Below are 16,876 nucleotides of genomic sequence, written 5' to 3' on the forward strand. Positions count from 1 at the left end.
CTACTCTTAATGATATAATCTACTATTTTCATTAGACATTTTTTGGAAGCTTTCAAATGTTCCAGAGGATGCTACTTGGATTCTTAATTAAGTACAAGACGTAATTTTGATGTCTTCGTGTCTCGAGTAAAAATTTCGTTTAGATGAAGATAAATATGACACAATCAAATACCGAAAAAGACCTGAATGGGCCTAATTAAGCGGCCCAACCGCGCCGCTCCACAAGTTGCGTCACCAACCGCACCATTAATTTTTTCTCATCCGAAACATCTTAGTCACTGTCGTACCGAACGTCATCTTTAATTATTCGCGGTTTAATCCGTCGAATTGGTTTTTTTTATGGACAGGACGCCACGATTTCCGGCGTTTAGTCCCGTGAAATCTCCGACGTTTCGGTCCTGGCCGGGTCCAGATGACGTCTCTCCTTCCTCAACAACAAACAAAAAAGACAACCTCCGCGGTCATTAACGGCGAGCGAGGCGCTAACGAGACCGTCTTCCCGAAAAAGCGAAAGGGGAAGAAGAGCGGTCCGCTTCCCACGGGACTGTTGACGAATTTTCGGTGTGTTTCTGTGCGGGGCTGGTTCAGGTGCGTGCGTGCGGGGGTCGAGATGCAAACATCGATTAGAAATTCGATACCCCCGGGATGGAGGTACGGCCGGGTGTGCTGACTAGGCACACGGGGGTGAGACATTTTAATGCTTTTAGGCGAGGCACACAACGTTTGTTGTTTTAATTTGAGAGGGCGGCGAAGGGACCTGCCATGCCCGCCGAAAATGTGTGCTCAAGCATTTTCCGGAGATACCTATTGTAAAATATTTGGATAAGTGGCGGGTCGGGGGCTTTGCACACAATCAAGTAAATAAATAAGGGAGGAATGCGCGCCCCGGCGGAATCCCACACGATACCTGCACGGATTGGGGGTTTTGCCCGCCGTAAAAATACATTAGATTACATTTGCACGCCGCCACCAAACACAATTTTTCTTTCAGACGGATCGAGGGGGAAAATCCACCATTCGCAAAAACAGAACAAACAGGTCCGCGCAAATATTGGAAGAGCGAAAGGAGGAATCACTCGGTTTATTGCCGATTTGGAGTCATCCGGTGGCCCGAGCCCACATAATCAAAGCCATAAATTGCTTCTTCGCATAATTTGTCCTTCGTCGGGGGCGGCGCAAACGTTTTCCAAACGCGCTTTCCAATCGGAAAAAATGAAATTAATTTCGACACAATGATCGCTGAAAATTCGATAGGGATTTCTGTTGGCAATTCATCTTTACGGAGCTCACTTCATAATTCAGCAGCGTTAAATTTCCCTCGTCTGTCGACGAATCGACAAGATAAATTAAACATGTTATGAATTTTTAACGAAATCGCGGTATTTCCAGTCAAACATTTATCTTCGACGGTAGCGAATTCTTCTCGCGAGATATTAATAAAACTTCCTAAGAAAAAACTGTTTTCGCGAGACGCACAAATTAAATTGGTCATCGAGCACCCGAAGAGAGAAGCGTTTTAATCACATTTATTGCAACGGGACACAAAAGCTCTTCGACGAGATTCGATCTGGATTTCCTGAAATTTCCGGTCGAGTTGTCCTCCCCAAAGGGTCACAACAATCTTATTGGTTGCCGTTTTGATAACAAAGCGATCGGGATGAAGAAAATTTAAGCGAAAGGTTTCATTCAATTTTCCGATTTTTTTTTGTCCCGCACGTTCGACTGTCGTTTCGTAATAAACAGATCGACTGCTTTGCATTTTTCGTGAGAATACATTTGATCAACGAGCTAGAACGTCTGACACTTCTTCCTTATACGTATCTCGGGATTTGCTACATAAAAGATGCACGTAGATAAACTCTGTAAAACGGACACCTCGCACTAAAATCGCTTCTCATTGTTTCAAGTAGCTCTTTATTGCAAACAGTTTGGAACTTGTAACCTCCCAGGATCTGGGAAAAAGAGTCGGTGCAAACGTCGTAATAAGATTAAAGAAAAGTCTCTTTTGCTAAGTGTTTAGTTAGACACTTGTGCGGTAATAGTTATTTATGTGACGTGCTTAGTAAATTAATCTTTACGGGCGCGCTGGATTTTGTGGGACGAGTGACGAAGGAACGAGTCTCCATAAGCCTTTAAACATCGTTTTTTTAATTGTTATTTATGTTTATAAAAAGATGATATTTGGAATGAAAGGCGTAGGACAATTATACCTACGTCGTCGTGGTGTTGAGATAAACAACAAAAATACTGTCAGAAGTTTTGTGAAAATTGTTGCACAAAGAAGGAAAAGAAAAAATGGCTTTAATGCCCGATGAAGACTTTGAAGGCGATTTATTTGAAGTGTAAGAAAATACCCAAAATGCATTATTAACGTAATGTAATTGCAACAATTGATAGTTAAATTAGTTTGTGCTTATAAGAAACTTTTTCAAAAATTATTTAATTATTTTTGATGAGCATCGTAAAATATTACAGGTCTCTTCTACGAGCCTGTAAACTATTACAGAGCTCTACCCGTAACTACTCATTTACTTAGTTACCAGAAATGCCTGTAAACTGTCATTTACTTACAAATTGTGCGAGTATTATGAGAACTAAAATGCATTCACGTTGTTTTGGTATGATGGGAAGCCATGGAAATTTTGCATTTAATTTGGTAGTAACGCTGTCTGTTGAATTAGGTTATGTTTTTCTAAGTTCGAGGTTATAAATAGCGTTAATGTCTGGTGCATTGTTGGGAGTTTTACTAGTTTTTTTAATAGTAGTCTAATGGCGACACTCGTACGATCCTTCGTTGTCCTTACTGCTTAGCACAAAGGTTTGACCGTACATATTTAATTTCACCTTTCGTCGAACTATGCCACCTCGTTAGTAACGTCTTTAACGGCAATGACAAGATAAAAAATTAACGAGATATTGCATTAACTCGATTACGCGTATGCACCACGTAATAAGGATAATAATTCAGGCTGCCGTTAAGGCATCTAATTAGGTAAAGAAAACCATGGGCAAAGCAAATACGCAGCGGGAGCGTAGAAAGAAGGCAAACTTCCCGTAAAATAAATAATAAAATGGCGAGTTCCCGGAACCTGCTTATATTTTTAATAAATTAATTTGAATTCTTTCTTTTGGTTGCCCGCACGCCGTAATTACAATTTTAATTCGAGTTTTATTTTGTTCAGCCTTTCGGACGTTATAATCATCCCGAGATAACAACACCGGGAAAAACAGTTGATTTTCCACAATAACCGGGCCGGCGTAATCTCTCTAATGCGGAGTGCAGGTGAGAACCTGTCAGATCTTATCATGGCGAGATGTTGCGCAATTTCCTCGAATTTTCGCAACAAAGAGTGGCTTATCCTCGCGCAAACAATCTTAAGAACGCGATACGAGTCAAAGTAAACTCAGCGTCTGCCGAGATAACGCCGTCTTGGTCATCGAAATTTGTGATAAAACCCGTGGGAACCCGAGCGAGCGAACACAATGAACCTAGTTAGAGTCCGGGCCCGGCCATGTTTATTATAATAATTACTAGGATGTCGTCAATTTACTGGACAACGCCAGCTCCGGTGGAAATTCGGCGGCGGGGGGTCCACCCGTGGGAGTTTTTGTCCCGTCGATAATGCCCCCGTTCCGGGAGCCGAACACCCCCTCGACCGACCCTCGTTCCCACGGGGCCGACACGCGTCCGACGTGCGTCGTTACCTGCGCCTTCGCCAGCTGGAACCAGGTCTTCAGGATGATGGGGAGGCGGTGATTGTGATAGCTCTTGGTGGTCTTGACGCTGATGAAGACGTCGTCCAGGACGGTGGTGGGCGGACGCAAGGTGGCCGTCGCCGAGGAGGACTCGCTCGTCACGGTGGGGTCCTCGTGCAGGCTCCGGATGCGCTGCACCTTCCCGGAGGGACTCGCCTGGAAAAGAAATGGTGCGATGAAACCCAACAATTTTACCAGTTCGGCTGAGATATCTTTCACACGGAGTGAATAAATTTTAAATACGAGCGGTAGCCGGAGCGGCGACATCGGAATCGGAGGAATCCTCCAAGAATTCGGAGTTACACTTGGAGCAACTTAATCGGCGCCTTAGATGTGGGACGTATGTTTTTTTGTTTCGTCCAAGAATTATTATCCACCTTTGTTGCGTAATTTTTACGGTTTTTACAGTGGCGACTCGTTGCTCGAAACATTTATTATGTGTGGGTTTCAGTAGTAAGGGAATAATTATGTTGACAGAAAAGATCTTGCTTTAAAATAAGTTACAAAGTTTCGTCGCTCGTGATGGAAATAAAAACAAATGAAAAATTAAATTGGACAGACGTGAAGGTTTGAAGGGTTGCCAGTGCAGGGGACAAGAATGACAACAAGGATATAAAGAAAGGGTTCTGGAAGGAGAGTGGTCGTAAATTTTTTTTTTTAATATTTAAAACAGGAATGACACAAGAACTCTATAAGAAATTAAAAGAATGCAAGGAAATATTTGGCGTAAACAATTCAATTTGTAAATAACTAAAATTATTAAATTTGGTGAATAGAAGAAAACTTTGAACCGACTGGGAAATTTCAAACTCGTTAAAAGCAAAAATAGTATATTATTCAACGACCGTGTAATGATGGTTATTACTCACGATGCTGAGTAGATGATACATACATAAATAAAAAATAGCAGCAATTTCAAGTCATCTGAAGTAAAATTATTTAATTTCAATTGAAAAATTGTGCTTTATTATTTTACACCTTCAGGCTCGCTGTTGCAATTCTTTGGTTCCTATTGGTTTACTACCCATTCTTATTTATTTAGTGGGGCGTGAGCAGGTATCGGAATTACTCGTTCAAATTACCTGCCTCACCATCTGGCATCCCGCAAGGATCTAATTTCGGCCCTGTAACATTTCCGTGACCTTGACCGCGTCTTATCTTGAAATATAGTTCGCAGATGATCTAGAAATTGAGCGGAAATCAACAGTCTCAGCGAGTGGCATTCGCAAATGCATAAATTTATCGTTTGATCGGTTTTATAAGGCATTAAAATGGACAATTTATTTCCTCCCGAACGTCTCGATAAAATAAAATAAAACTGATTGGGTAATTTCTGGAGACAAATTTTTGGAATCGCGTTTTCGACTGTTTTTTCCCGTGGGACACGACCCACGTCACGAAAGTAGGTAATGTGTACTTACGAATGATTGTCTATTATGTGGGCGAAAAGTGGAGGGCGGAGGTTCTCATTCACACGTTGCCAAATAATAACGATTGACCTATCCGCGTATATCATTTTAATTTATGATCGGCGACAGGGCCGGATCCGGTTTTTGCCGATCCACTTGTTAAACACTGAGTGTTATTTGCAGATCTAATCTACGACTTACCGACGAGATACGGAAAGTCAATGTTAGGAATAATCTGGAAATATCTGTCGTTTTAAGTGGAATAAACTTTTTTTATTTATTTTGAATTTTTCAAGAAACAAGAGTCAAGAGTTTTGGGAGTCTTTTAAAATATGACATTTTACAACGTGTCTCTGGTGAATGTTACGAAGCAGTCTGAGACATATGTAGCCTCTTCAGTTTGCATTAGTGCACTTGGTGCGCCTATGATGAAAACATTAATCAAGCAAGCTTGATGTGATCGAACGAAGATAATTTTTTGTTTCCCGGAGCCGGCCCTGTCCGCGGATGTGAAACGTGCTCGTCAGAATGAGAAGAAAAATAACCGGAGCCGTGTTCGATTTTAATTGATCGAGATGATTTAATTTCGATCGAGAAGAGGTTCCCAATCATAGCAGAAGACGTATGTGATGTCGGATGAACGGAAAACGGTGTGCTCACCGTTGGAATAATCCGATGATAAATAATCTCGCCACGGTTGAAGCCGTAATGGCAGCCAAGTGTAAATGATCCGTGGAGAAGCTTCAAGAATCATTTCTGGTAATATCAATATTAGTTGAAGCCCGCCGCGGGAGGACTGTTTTAAAGGGGAATAAAGCGCCCTTATAAACCACCCTCTCGGCTCAAGAACTCGGCGATGGTAATTTTGTGCGTCGGAGTATACAAATTTATTGTTGGCGGAAACAAAGGTGTCGTGTAAACATTTGAATTGCCACGTTTCCGGTCGGCGTGCGAGGGGTCGGTTTCGAAATTAGAGCGAAGGGAACGTTTTCATTTTTGAAACAAATTGGAAAAAAGGGATTATTCGGACGCTTTTTGAGGTAGAAAAGCGCGAACGATCGGCGAGGGGTCGTAAGCCGAAAGATCCAAATTCGGCTGTTAAAAAATCCACCCCGCGGTTTATTTACGACCTCAGAACTGTTTATTCTACAAAGCCCCTTTCCGACTTGGCCTCTCCACTCACAAAAACATGTATTTAAAATAAAGCTACTTAGAATGTGAAAGGAAACCGATTTTATTCGTGCGAGTAAAGGGAGGAGGTGCAAGATAACAAACGTATCAAAACGGGTCGATAGTCCCGCAGGAACGGTGCCACAAAAGGGGGCGGAAAAAAGGCAAAAAATTATGACTCGAAGGAAATGGTCGGGAGAAGAAGAAAATTCAGCGGGAACAAAAACTAGAACGGTCTGGATGCGGCGCGTGAAGGGTTTGCACCTGTCAGGAGCGGGGGTAGTGGCCCCCGGGTCGCAATTCAGGTTACAATAATAAAAATATCGATTATTGCTCGTTAGATAAGAGTGATCCAGTTGGAGCGGCGCTTTCTAGAGAAAGTGGGTCCGGATCAGGTCGAGACGGTACCGCTGACAAATTGAAACGAGGTGGTCGCGTGTGCGCCCCCTCGGTGCCAACCGGGGCGCGCACCACGTCCATCGACCATCAACAAGTGGTGACAGGAGTCGCCGCGTGAATACCAATGAGGGGACGGCAGGATCTACGTGAAGGTTTTTTTAAAAACATTTTTTTTACCTCGTCATCGACGGCTCCACGTGAGAGCGTTGGGTAGGCCAGGAGCGCGGTGTAGGCCAGAAGAGCGACCACGGAAAGAGTCTGTAATAGGCGACGGTGTTTGGCGTTCATTCTGGCGTTGTCGTCGCTCGCGGGAATCACCTGTTCACGGGGGCGCGACATGGAGACGACGGCGAGGTCCACCACATGCTTAGGAGGAAGAGGACGCACGACGAGGTTAAGAGACCGACGGAGGTAAACAACAACGACAATGGAGGCTGCACGGTCGACCGTTTACTAGACGGTGTGTGACTGAAGCGGGCACCATGTTGTGTGCTGGTTGTTTGTGTTGGGTACCCCTCGTCCCGCGCACACTACGAGATGGTCGTGGTGGGGCACACGCCAAGGCTTTGCTACGTTTTGTTACCTTTGAATGGTACTGCGGCCACCCGATCACCACTTCTTTTCGTCGTTTTTTATGATGTGGCGTGGGCATCGGCGAGGGTACGCGTTAGTACTCGTTAAGAGGGTACAAAGGTCGTTAATTAACTCGTGAAACGACAGGAAACGGGAGTCAGTTAAATCGGGTGGTACTCGACGAAGAGCAAAGAAGATGTGAATGTGGATGTTTTTTTCATCGGTTTAAACGATTGAAGTACCACTCGCAAGAATCGTTCAGTAGCAGTCGACAATTATTGATATTTGGTAATACATACGTACATTCGAATATTGTGTAACCAGATAGCGTGTGGCGGTAGCGATAAATAGATTTCAAAGGGATATTTGATATTTGTGTTGAGGGAATTGAAATTTATTGGGGGGGTTGGAAATTGATCTTTAACAGGTGGATCAAGTGTCTGGAAAAACTAGCAGAATATATGAATTTTAAGCGACGAAACTTGGATGAATTTTCTTTCAAACTGACCAAGAGAAAAACGATTAAAATGTGAAGTCTTGAAAGGGAATGAATAAAAAGAAACATCTTAGAAAGGAAGAAGGTTCCAAGGTGTTCTAGAAGACAATTGTAAAGAAATCAGTAATCTGATAAGAATAACGATGGCTTACCAAGTAGTACCTAATGATAGGGTACTACGAGTCAATTAAAGTACATATTCTGAATCGTACAGATTAAAAAATGGAATTTGGTGGTCATTTCCGACAAAATCTGAATTGAGTTGTTGAACATTTTTGGAAATATGTATTTCAGACTTCTGGTCTGATTCTAAGCTTTTCTGTACTTGTCGAAAAACCTTTAATTAACATCTAGAGATTTCTTGAGTGTGAAAAAAAAATTCTAATGGCTTTTTCTTAGATAACAGGGTTTCCGAAATATGTTTCTAAAACACTATCCAGAAATTCCCAAAATTGGCGAATTTATAACGGCTTGATCTTAATTCAAACAGGAGATACGAAATGGTTATTTACCTAACGTATGCGGGAAGAGAATTTTCCCGCGTGACCATTTTGTTTGCAGCACGACCGCACGGTGTGCTGCATTAGTGCGAACGCGGGAGATTTCTTCCCGCAAAAGTTAGGTACAATATTTTTTGTAACGAATAAATCAAAAATAGTTTTTTCCCTTCCGGTTAGAAATGTAGGCTGTGGATACCTCATTTCAGGTGAGAAAATTCAACTTTCTCGCTACTGTACCAAAATACAAATGTCAAAAGTGTCAAAAGTGAAATAAGTATTAATAAATGAAAGCCAATTCAATAAAGCAAGTTGGTAGATCAATCATATAATTTGGAAAATAAACAGATAAGCTAGGTAGGTAGATTACTTTATCCTGTTTATATCAAATTTTCGAACAAACGTCAAATCTTCAAATGCGATGACAAGTTAATTAAACAAATAACCCAGCCTACTATTCAATTCTCAAAATTTTCGTTTTAATCAGGAATATAACTATCTTTTTTTGACTTTTTTCAACGAAGTTGTGCCGGTAGGGAAAAAAATAGTATTCAAACCTTGTTAAGAAAGTGCCCTTACAGACCTTAGGCACTTACAAACCTCGCCTACGGCTCGGTTTATAATCTTTACCTGCGGTCTGCAAGAAAGCACTTTCTTACCTTGGTTTGAAATATACTATTCCTCCCATTCTTGAAGGTTTGTTTAAATAAAATACTTTATAGAAACTATTTGTATGTGGCTATAGCAACTCTAGTTCTTAACATTTTCAAAAAAAAATTACGAAACGTCGCTATGCAGAGGTTCTGAAAAGTTGTACGCAAATTGAGTTGGATCAAAAACTTTGTTATTCGCGAATCGTAAATGCAAAAATAAGTTCGGGGTTGCACCGGCGGTCCCTCGGGAAAAATGCAAATCGTTTAAATTTTCACTCAGGATGGCGCTGTAATAAATTTTACATAATCCCGAACGTCTCACTTCACCGTTTCCTAATTGGCTTCTTCGGCTGTTTATTAATTAGCATGTTAATGAATCGATTTCGTTGCGTTTATCCATCCCACTCAACAGTTTATTCAAAATAGATGCACCTACAAGCCGTGAAAATGGAACATTAACGAAACAAGCACCTTTCTAGGCGGCTTAACATGCAAAACAGCAGTTTCGCAGGAAGCGGATTTTTTTCTCACGCCAACATCGTTTCTCGAAGTTTCGTAATTTTCAGCAGTTTTTCCGGAATATCCGTCAGGATCAAATATAGATTTAGGAGCTCGAACTTTGGATTTTTATAATCCACACCGATGTGCCAACAGGGGTGGGTTTCACGGAATTTTTCTTCGACGTCATTTTAAGCGACAGCTCCGGACAAGGGGGCGGCTGTAATCGTGCGCGTTTCGAAGAAAATCAACCAACAAGGGTTCATTTGACGTTTTCAAGTCCCATTGACAATCGACCATTCCCTCATAACCGACAAAATTCCAGTGAAGCAAGTCCAGAATGTCCCAATTGACCGTTCGTCTAGTCGCGTTGTCCTTGCTCGTGCTTGGCCAAAAAATCGCAACGAAGAAGTGCGGAGGTGAACAATTTTATTACGACGAGAAGGACATAGAGTCTTTGAGGTGCGCTTTGGAGTATTTGGAAAATACGTATGGTCCTAATGCCACCAGCGGCACCACACCCTTACCCTTACCCGAAGGAGCCACCTTGACCATCACTAGAGAAAAGATAATCAATCCCGCCTACGAAGAAGTTTTCCCGGAAGTTTTTTGCAAGAGATGCAATTTAAAATTGGCTTCGTCCAATCTAGCTATCGTTATTCAGTGCTCTCAGTGCGTCGACACCACTTCTAAAAGTGAAACCACGAATGCAGAATTCAGAAAAGTTTATATTTACTGATAGTCCTGAAAGATTTGAATTTACCGCTGGGCAAGATGGCCGCGAAGGCGCTGTGATCTACTTCCGACGGCCATCACCGTAACCACTTCTTTCTCTGTGTGTCCGTGACAAATATGGCTCCGACAAAACCAAAATCAGCGGATAAAACCGGTGAGTTAGAGTTTTTTTCTATTACATAAACTGAAAACGGTCATGTAAAGTGAGACTTATTTGATACTTATGGATTTTTGTGTGAGTTTTGGGTCACGCTTTGAATAATAACAAAATGACAGTACGGCCACGCGGCTGTGTCCACATGTGACGTTTTTTTGTCGAATAAAAGACAATTTTGTTGGTAATTATCGTTCAGAATGATGAATTATGTGTGGGAATCTCTTTGAGAGTAATGAAAACACCCAAAAAACACAAACTGAGCACTGTTTACATGTCGTAAAAATTGAGGTTATGTCGACACAGTTCTAAGACTCGTCGTTTTGCAGCTGGTAAAAAAGAAGAAAAGAAGAAACCCGCGTCAGCTCCGGCTGCCGCGTCCGGTGCGAGCACCTCGTCGAAGCCCGCGCCGGCCCCCAAAGCTGCAAAGGCAGCGTCCGCCGGTGCCAAACCGGCCGAGAAGAAGGCTTCTTCGAAGACTCCAGCGCCCAAGCCCGCGGCGGCGGCTAAGGCGGCGAGCACCAGCAAAGCTGCACCCGCCGCGGCCGGTAAGCCCAAAGCGGCGACGAAACCCGCTGCGAAAGCTACCGCCAAGGCTGCTCCCAAAGCCGCCGCCAAGCCCGCGGCCAAGGCTGGCGCTAAGAAGCAATCGGCGACCAAAGTCGCCGGCAAACCTAAAATTCCACCGAAGGCGATCGTGACAAAGCCGAAAAAGACCGTGCCCGTCAAGCAACAGAAGGGTGTTGGTAAGAAGGTGTCACAGCCTACGGCACCAGTCCAGAAGGCTTTGAAGGTGCAGAAGAAAGTCATTAAAGGACCCAATGGCACCCACGCCAGGAAGATCAGGACCTCGGTCCACTTCCACCGCCCCAAGACTTTCAAACCGCCCAGGAACCCCAAATATCCTAGGAAGTCGGTGCCGACCAGGACCCGAATGGACGCCTACAACATCATCAAGTATCCTTTGACTACTGAAGCGGCGATGAAGAAGATCGAAGATAATAACACTTTGGTATTTTTGGTTCACACCAGGGCCAACAAGCACCACATCAGGGCCGCGGTAAAGAAACTATATGACATTAATGTGGCTAAAGTTAACACGCTGATCAGGCCCGACGGTAAAAAGAAGGCTTACGTGAGACTAGCGAGGGATTACGACGCGTTAGATGTAGCCAACAAAATTGGAATAATCTAAGAAGTGTCTTCAAGTTTGTTTTTTGTACATTATGACGTATGAATAAAATTTGAGGATGCTTAATCAAGATTTTATTGTTTTTTGCATATTTTTTTTTTTTTCAATAAAGTAGTTACAAATTTTCTACATGTTTGTAAGCACAAGTTTCCGATCGAAAAAGACAGCCGTCGGGATGATTCGCGTGGAACCAACACGGTTTGTCTTTGTATTTGTTGCACTCGTTCAAACTCAGAGGAGGCCTCAGCGAGACTTCACCGTTCTTCACGTTGAAAATGTAGCGATGATTCTTCAGCAGAGTCTGCAGACCTCCGCATTCGTTTTTTAGCGGTTTTCGATCCTCCGCAGGTATTTTCTGGCTCAGCTCGCCCAAATGAAGCGTTCCTCCTCGATTCCACGCTTGACCGTCGCCTTTTCCGATCGTGCACTCGGCTTTCAACAGTTGTTCGACGACGAGACCGACGATTCTTTTTATCAAATCCCTGTTCAGCCGCGTGCAATTTCGGACCGCCTCCACAGACTCTCTGGCCACGAATTCGCAGTTTTGGCGTTGACCGACGAAGGCCGAAACTCGACGTTGGATTTCTTCCACATCCGACGCGTCGCCCCTGACCCCAACCAAACAAGTTCTTTTGGTAGACGGAATCCTCAGCTTGTCAACTGACGTGGTAAACCCGCACAAGACCGAGATATTCCTGACGTAATCCAAGTAGTCTTCGTACTGACTTATCGCCGAGTTCATCCTGACGTACTTGCGCCCGCTCAGCTCATACGAGCAGCAAGGAAGCACGAAAAAATTCGTTTTGGGGGAGCTTTTGAGGGCGACGATCGGGATCCAAGGAGTGAGCTCGTCGGAGTGGTTGCCGATGATCCAGGTCGCTTCGGGAAACGTCGATTCGGGCGTGATCGTACCCTCCCTGAGGTCCGCTCGCCCCTCGTACAGGTCCCACGTTTTGCGCCCCCTGATGTCGAAACCGCGGCCTCTGTAACCCTCTTCGTTCAAAACGTAGACCAACAAACCGTTTCCGCAGCCGCAGTCCACGAAATCGATGTTTTCGGCGCCGAGGCGGCGCCACAAACAAATCAAGTACGCCGCGATCGCCACGTCTTCGTACACGTACTTCTGGGGGTCGGTGTTGGCTTTTTGGGGCCACGCTTTCACCAGATTTTCTCCATACTTCGCCTTGAGCTCGGCGTACAGAGTGCAGTACTCGTTCGGTAGTACCAAACTGAGCGACGTTACTGCTTTGTCTTGGACGTCTTCGGTCCACTTGAGCAGTTTGGGGAACAACTTGTCCGCCAGCCACTCGGCACTGCTCGTGTCAGCATCCTCGAACGTGTCCAGAACAATTCGCAAATTGTCGCTTGGGGTCAACTCGATGTGGTACGGGAATCGCGGGGCCGCGATATGTTCGCTTTGCTCCTGCACTGCGAAAAATGTCGCAGATTTAGCGGTTCTGTCGAAGATTACGAGCTCCAAACACTTTTTTTGGTCTCCGCGTGGCAACAAAATGCGGAGCGACACGAACTGACCTTCGAGACTCCGCTCGAAAACTTCCCGATCGCACTCTTTAATCGAAGCGTTTTTGTCGTAGCTTTCCGTGATTTCTCTAATAAACTGGGGGGTTATCATTTGCAAGTTTGGGAGTTTTCTAATCTCATAAAGGAGCGCTTCTCTTGTGAATATTTCGCTGAGGCGTTTTATCCTAGGGGAATGGAGTGAAATTTCGCAAAGTAAGACTGGTGCGACTGCTGCTAATTTGCGATTGACTACGTTGGGCCTATCGTGGTACACCATGACAGAGTTCCAGAAATTTCGCAGCGGGAAAGTCGTAGAACTCGTGACTAAAGGAATCCGGTCCATTCTACTGTTTCTTGTTGTACTGAAAAACAACGTTTTCAAATAACAATCCGCCCTAAACTCAAAATTTACCTTTTTCAAAATCCAATCAGCGTCTTCATATGACCTCGCCACAATTTGTTTGATTCTTTCCGGATCTGTCTCCTTCACGTGTTGCTTGAAGCTCTGCGGAAGACTTCTTGCACCAAACGTGAAAAAAGTGTCGCAACTTACCTGTTTTATCATGAATTTGTAGTGGTTTTTGGGGCCATCGGGTAACCTCTCGCACTGACGTATCAAATACTTGTACAACACTTTGGGGGGCGTGTCGCCTCGACTCGTGCAATAACTCAACGCATTTTTTATAAAAACTAATGAAGGAAATTGCCCACGAATGTTAATCATGCTTTGGCAAAATTTGAGGTTATGTCGCGTCGAAATTACGAATAATTCAAAATTACGTAAAAATTGGGGTGCACCGTCCGCGCCCGATTTCACACTGATTCCTCCTTGAAGCCTTTTCGTCTCCTCGTTGCAAAAATTAAATATTGGAAATTTCCCAAAATGGTGACGTGACTTTTGACACTTCCAGGGCTGCTTCGATTCCGGGGCCGCTGTCATCGTGGCTGTCATTCGTTCCCCTAACCTCAATTTGTTGTGTTGTGTTGTCCTCCCCCACGTTAAGAATTGTGATGGTTTTTCGGCGACTGTTTCAGCCGCGGCTGGTCCACCAGCTGCGGACTTTCTGCGATAAGTAAGTAACGTCGCACTTGGCACCGCAAATTGTGATTTTGCTGTGTTCAAGAAAGCCCTCTCTGTACTTCAACCGGCAAGGCGACGGGGGCACTTCTAAAACCTTGACCTCGCAAGTTTTGCCCAAAGATTCGCAAACTTTTCACGCGATAGGGGCGACGGAGGAGCTGTTGAGCCACTTGGGGTTGGCGCGGGAATACGCGCAAGAAGCTGAACACGAATACTCCGACAAACTGAAACGCATCCAAACGATCATTATAGATTTAAGTACGGCGATCTCTCGATCGAACGCGGACTCCAAGAAGCTCATACCCACCATCTACACAAAAGAGTTAGAAGACTGGATTCACGAATACTCCAAAGTGTTGCCACCACCTGAACAATACATAATTCCGGTACTGGACCGTAAAGTGTGTAATCTGTGATGTAATCGTTGCTTTCAGGGAGGAGGCATCGCAAGCGCGTCTCTACACGTGACGCGAGCGGTCTGCCGCCGCACCGAGCGCATAGTCGTGCCGCTAGTCAGAGATGGACACTTACACAAAGAAGTTCTAATTTACCTGAACAGACTGTCTGATTTTTTGTTTATAGTCTCGCGCATCGCGGCCAAACTCGATAAGAGAACGGAGTCAATATACATACCCAAACCTGATGAGAAAGTTCAAGCTCAATAAGTCTAGTGCTAGGTGTTGCTGCTGTTTTTTTTTTTTTATGTTATTGTTATACAAAATGACAGCGCTTAGGAAAGTTTACACAAGATTTTAATAAATTTAATTTACAAATTGAAACAACAACAATTACATGTATTCAAGACCTGACGCCATTTCTTTGTAAGACAACACCTCAAGATATGATCCATTTTTGACTTCAGCCTGTATCATCGAGTCAATCTCTTTGAAGTGACCAGGGTCAATTACAAAAATCAGACTCAACTGATCTTCTTCCCTGTCCTCCTTTTCCATCTCTACACTCTCGAATTTGACGATTTTTTCTCTCAACTTTTTGGCGACTTTTCCCTTTGAAATGACCTTGAGCCTCATCTTGGCCCTCTCCAGAGGAATCTGCTCTTTCAGAAGCTTGATTACTTGAAGGGCTTGCTGTTTGGCTGACTGATTTGGTTTCACTGAATAGTGCACATCTTTCATCGCTTTCTCTATTATCGTGACAGGATAGGGCCGCTTCAGCTCTGGATTGAGACATTTCTCCGCGACGGTAGTCGCGATGTCCTTGAACAACTGGTCGTTTTGACTGTGCCGCTCTTTATCTGACACTTGCAGCTCGCCCTTCGACAGGATCTCCTTGCAGATTTCTGTTTGATCGTCTGTGCCGAACGCCTTGATGAGATCCTCTTTCTTCGCAACTTGGCCCTTGGAAACGTTGGCGAACACCGTATGAGACTGGAGCACCTCATCGATGTCTTTCTCGCTGGAGATCGCTTAATCAAATTGTGCAACAATTTTTTGTTCGCTCTACTTACACTTGATTCCTCCATGACACGACTTTGTTGCGATAGCAGGCGATCTCGAAACGTTTTCCGACCTTTTTGGTCCGCACGACGGCGATGTTCGTCAGCCGGATCTGGTTCGTCGGCGTGAATATCTTCGACATTTTTTCTCAACTTAACTCGGCGTATTTTGTTTTGACATTTAAAAACCTCGACTGAGACCGTGCGACAGTAGAGGGCGTGACCGGCGCCTGTTGACCAAAGCCAGTAGATACATATAAAGTACCGACACGGGTGACAGCTTCGGATGACAGCACCACTAACGATTAGAATTCCGCTCGGAGCGCTACGATCGCGAATTTGTCACATTGACGCTCGAAATTTAAAAAGTTCATTTGAAAATTATTCACCAATAATGCCGTCTTGTTGTGCCCTTAATTGCCGAAGCTTTTCTGGAGTAAGCTTTTACCGTTTGCCTATATCGGATAAAAGCCGATATAAGGCTTGGATTCTAAATATTGGACGACGAAAATTATCTGAAAAGTTCGACTTTTGCGAAGTTAGTATTTTCACACAAGAGCATTTATATCTTTAAATTTCGTACATACATAGTTTAATAAATTTCGTCTATTTTTAGAAACATTTTACACCTGATCAGTTTGAAGGGAGATCTAACAAAAAGGTGCTGAGATGGAATGCGATTCCAACATGTATTTTTTTAATATGTGAATCTGTCTTTTTCAATCATCGTTCCGTTTTGCAACAAAAAGACATTAAAATACTCCGTGAAAATCAAAGGCAAAATTTAAAAATAGCTTAGGTAGCGACATCTGTTGACGGACCCATCGCTACTGGTGCTGTCAGTGTCACTAAATGTCACCCGTGTCGATACTTTATATGAATCTACTGGCTTTGCTGTTGACGGCCGCGCCCGTCGCCTATTGGTCCGATTTCGCGACGAGCGCCGCGATTGGTCGAAACGAAAGTATTGAACATGGCCCTGTGTGTGACGTTTGTTGTCTTTCGTTTTTTCGTGAAAATATTTGAGCGAAGTTTTTTTTGAAAGGGACGTTGTTGATTAGGTGCGGAATCTGCGAAAGGACTGATGTGGGATTGCAAGGGTGACGCGGAGGAATGGCCCTAGTGACGGTGCAACGCAGCCCCAGCACCAACAATTCACCGACGAGTCTCGTAAGTCACGATGTTTCGTACCCTTGTCATTGTTTATATTTAGAATGGTGCAAACTGTTTGTAGTCGACAAATAAACAGACATCGAGTCCAGTAGTTAAAATTCCCTCGTATGGGT

At 43.9% G+C, this 16,876-nt stretch overlaps 6 protein-coding genes across 7 annotated transcripts in view; 3 read left to right on the forward strand and 3 right to left on the reverse strand.

The window, feature by feature from the left end:
* The window catches only part of fng (Fringe glycosyltransferase), a 35,865-nt gene extending 28,619 nt beyond the window's left edge, over positions 1 to 7,246 (reverse strand). The window contains exons 1-2 of one of the 2 annotated variants that reach the window (XR_011158142.1): positions 6,912 to 7,246; positions 3,706 to 3,912 (exon numbers count right to left, since the gene is read on the reverse strand). Coding sequence is in view for 1 of the 2 variants with exons in the window: in XM_069043094.1 (XP_068899195.1) it covers positions 3,706 to 3,912; positions 6,912 to 7,073 (369 nt within the window). In the remaining variant the exon portion in view is untranslated. The remainder of the gene's footprint in view (positions 1 to 3,705; positions 3,913 to 6,911) is intronic. The other variant, XM_069043094.1, reaches the window with a different exon arrangement.
* A 2,933-nt stretch (positions 7,247 to 10,179) lies between these two features.
* RpL23A (ribosomal protein L23A) lies at positions 10,180 to 11,599 on the forward strand. The gene is made up of 2 exons (XM_069043096.1): positions 10,180 to 10,340; positions 10,670 to 11,599. The coding sequence occupies exons 1-2, from the start codon at positions 10,304 to 10,306 to the stop codon at positions 11,533 to 11,535; spliced, it is 903 nt and encodes a 300-aa protein (XP_068899197.1). The 5' UTR covers positions 10,180 to 10,303; the 3' UTR covers positions 11,536 to 11,599.
* Positions 11,592 to 13,655, reverse strand: LOC138127190 (probable tRNA (uracil-O(2)-)-methyltransferase). Its single transcript, XM_069043075.1, has 3 exons — positions 13,607 to 13,655; positions 13,466 to 13,558; positions 11,592 to 13,415 (listed from the first exon to the last, which is right to left on the reverse strand). Exon 3 carries the CDS (start codon positions 13,394 to 13,396, stop codon positions 11,648 to 11,650), a length of 1,749 nt encoding a protein of 582 aa, XP_068899176.1. The 5' UTR covers positions 13,397 to 13,415; positions 13,466 to 13,558; positions 13,607 to 13,655; the 3' UTR covers positions 11,592 to 11,647.
* Positions 13,656 to 13,990: 335 nt separating this feature from the next.
* Positions 13,991 to 14,943, forward strand: LOC138127202 (corrinoid adenosyltransferase MMAB-like). The gene is made up of 3 exons (XM_069043099.1): positions 13,991 to 14,126; positions 14,178 to 14,520; positions 14,569 to 14,943. Exons 1-3 carry the CDS (start codon positions 14,065 to 14,067, stop codon positions 14,797 to 14,799), a joined length of 636 nt encoding a protein of 211 aa, XP_068899200.1. The 5' UTR covers positions 13,991 to 14,064; the 3' UTR covers positions 14,800 to 14,943.
* On the reverse strand, positions 14,870 to 15,818 carry Sbds (SBDS ribosome maturation factor). Its single transcript, XM_069043098.1, has 2 exons — positions 15,603 to 15,818; positions 14,870 to 15,550 (listed from the first exon to the last, which is right to left on the reverse strand). The coding sequence occupies exons 1-2, from the start codon at positions 15,731 to 15,733 to the stop codon at positions 14,923 to 14,925; spliced, it is 759 nt and encodes a 252-aa protein (XP_068899199.1). The 5' UTR covers positions 15,734 to 15,818; the 3' UTR covers positions 14,870 to 14,922.
* Positions 15,819 to 16,560: 742 nt separating this feature from the next.
* ssh (Protein phosphatase Slingshot) overlaps positions 16,561 to 16,876 on the forward strand; it is a 35,776-nt gene continuing 35,460 nt past the window's right edge. The window contains exon 1 of the mRNA XM_069043062.1: positions 16,561 to 16,760. Coding sequence (XP_068899163.1) covers positions 16,704 to 16,760 — 57 coding nt within the window. The 5' untranslated portion in view covers positions 16,561 to 16,703. The remainder of the gene's footprint in view (positions 16,761 to 16,876) is intronic.

Source organism: Tenebrio molitor, chromosome 3 (genome assembly GCF_963966145.1).
Source record: "Tenebrio molitor chromosome 3, icTenMoli1.1, whole genome shotgun sequence".
Taxonomy (NCBI): Eukaryota; Metazoa; Arthropoda; class Insecta; order Coleoptera; family Tenebrionidae; genus Tenebrio; species Tenebrio molitor.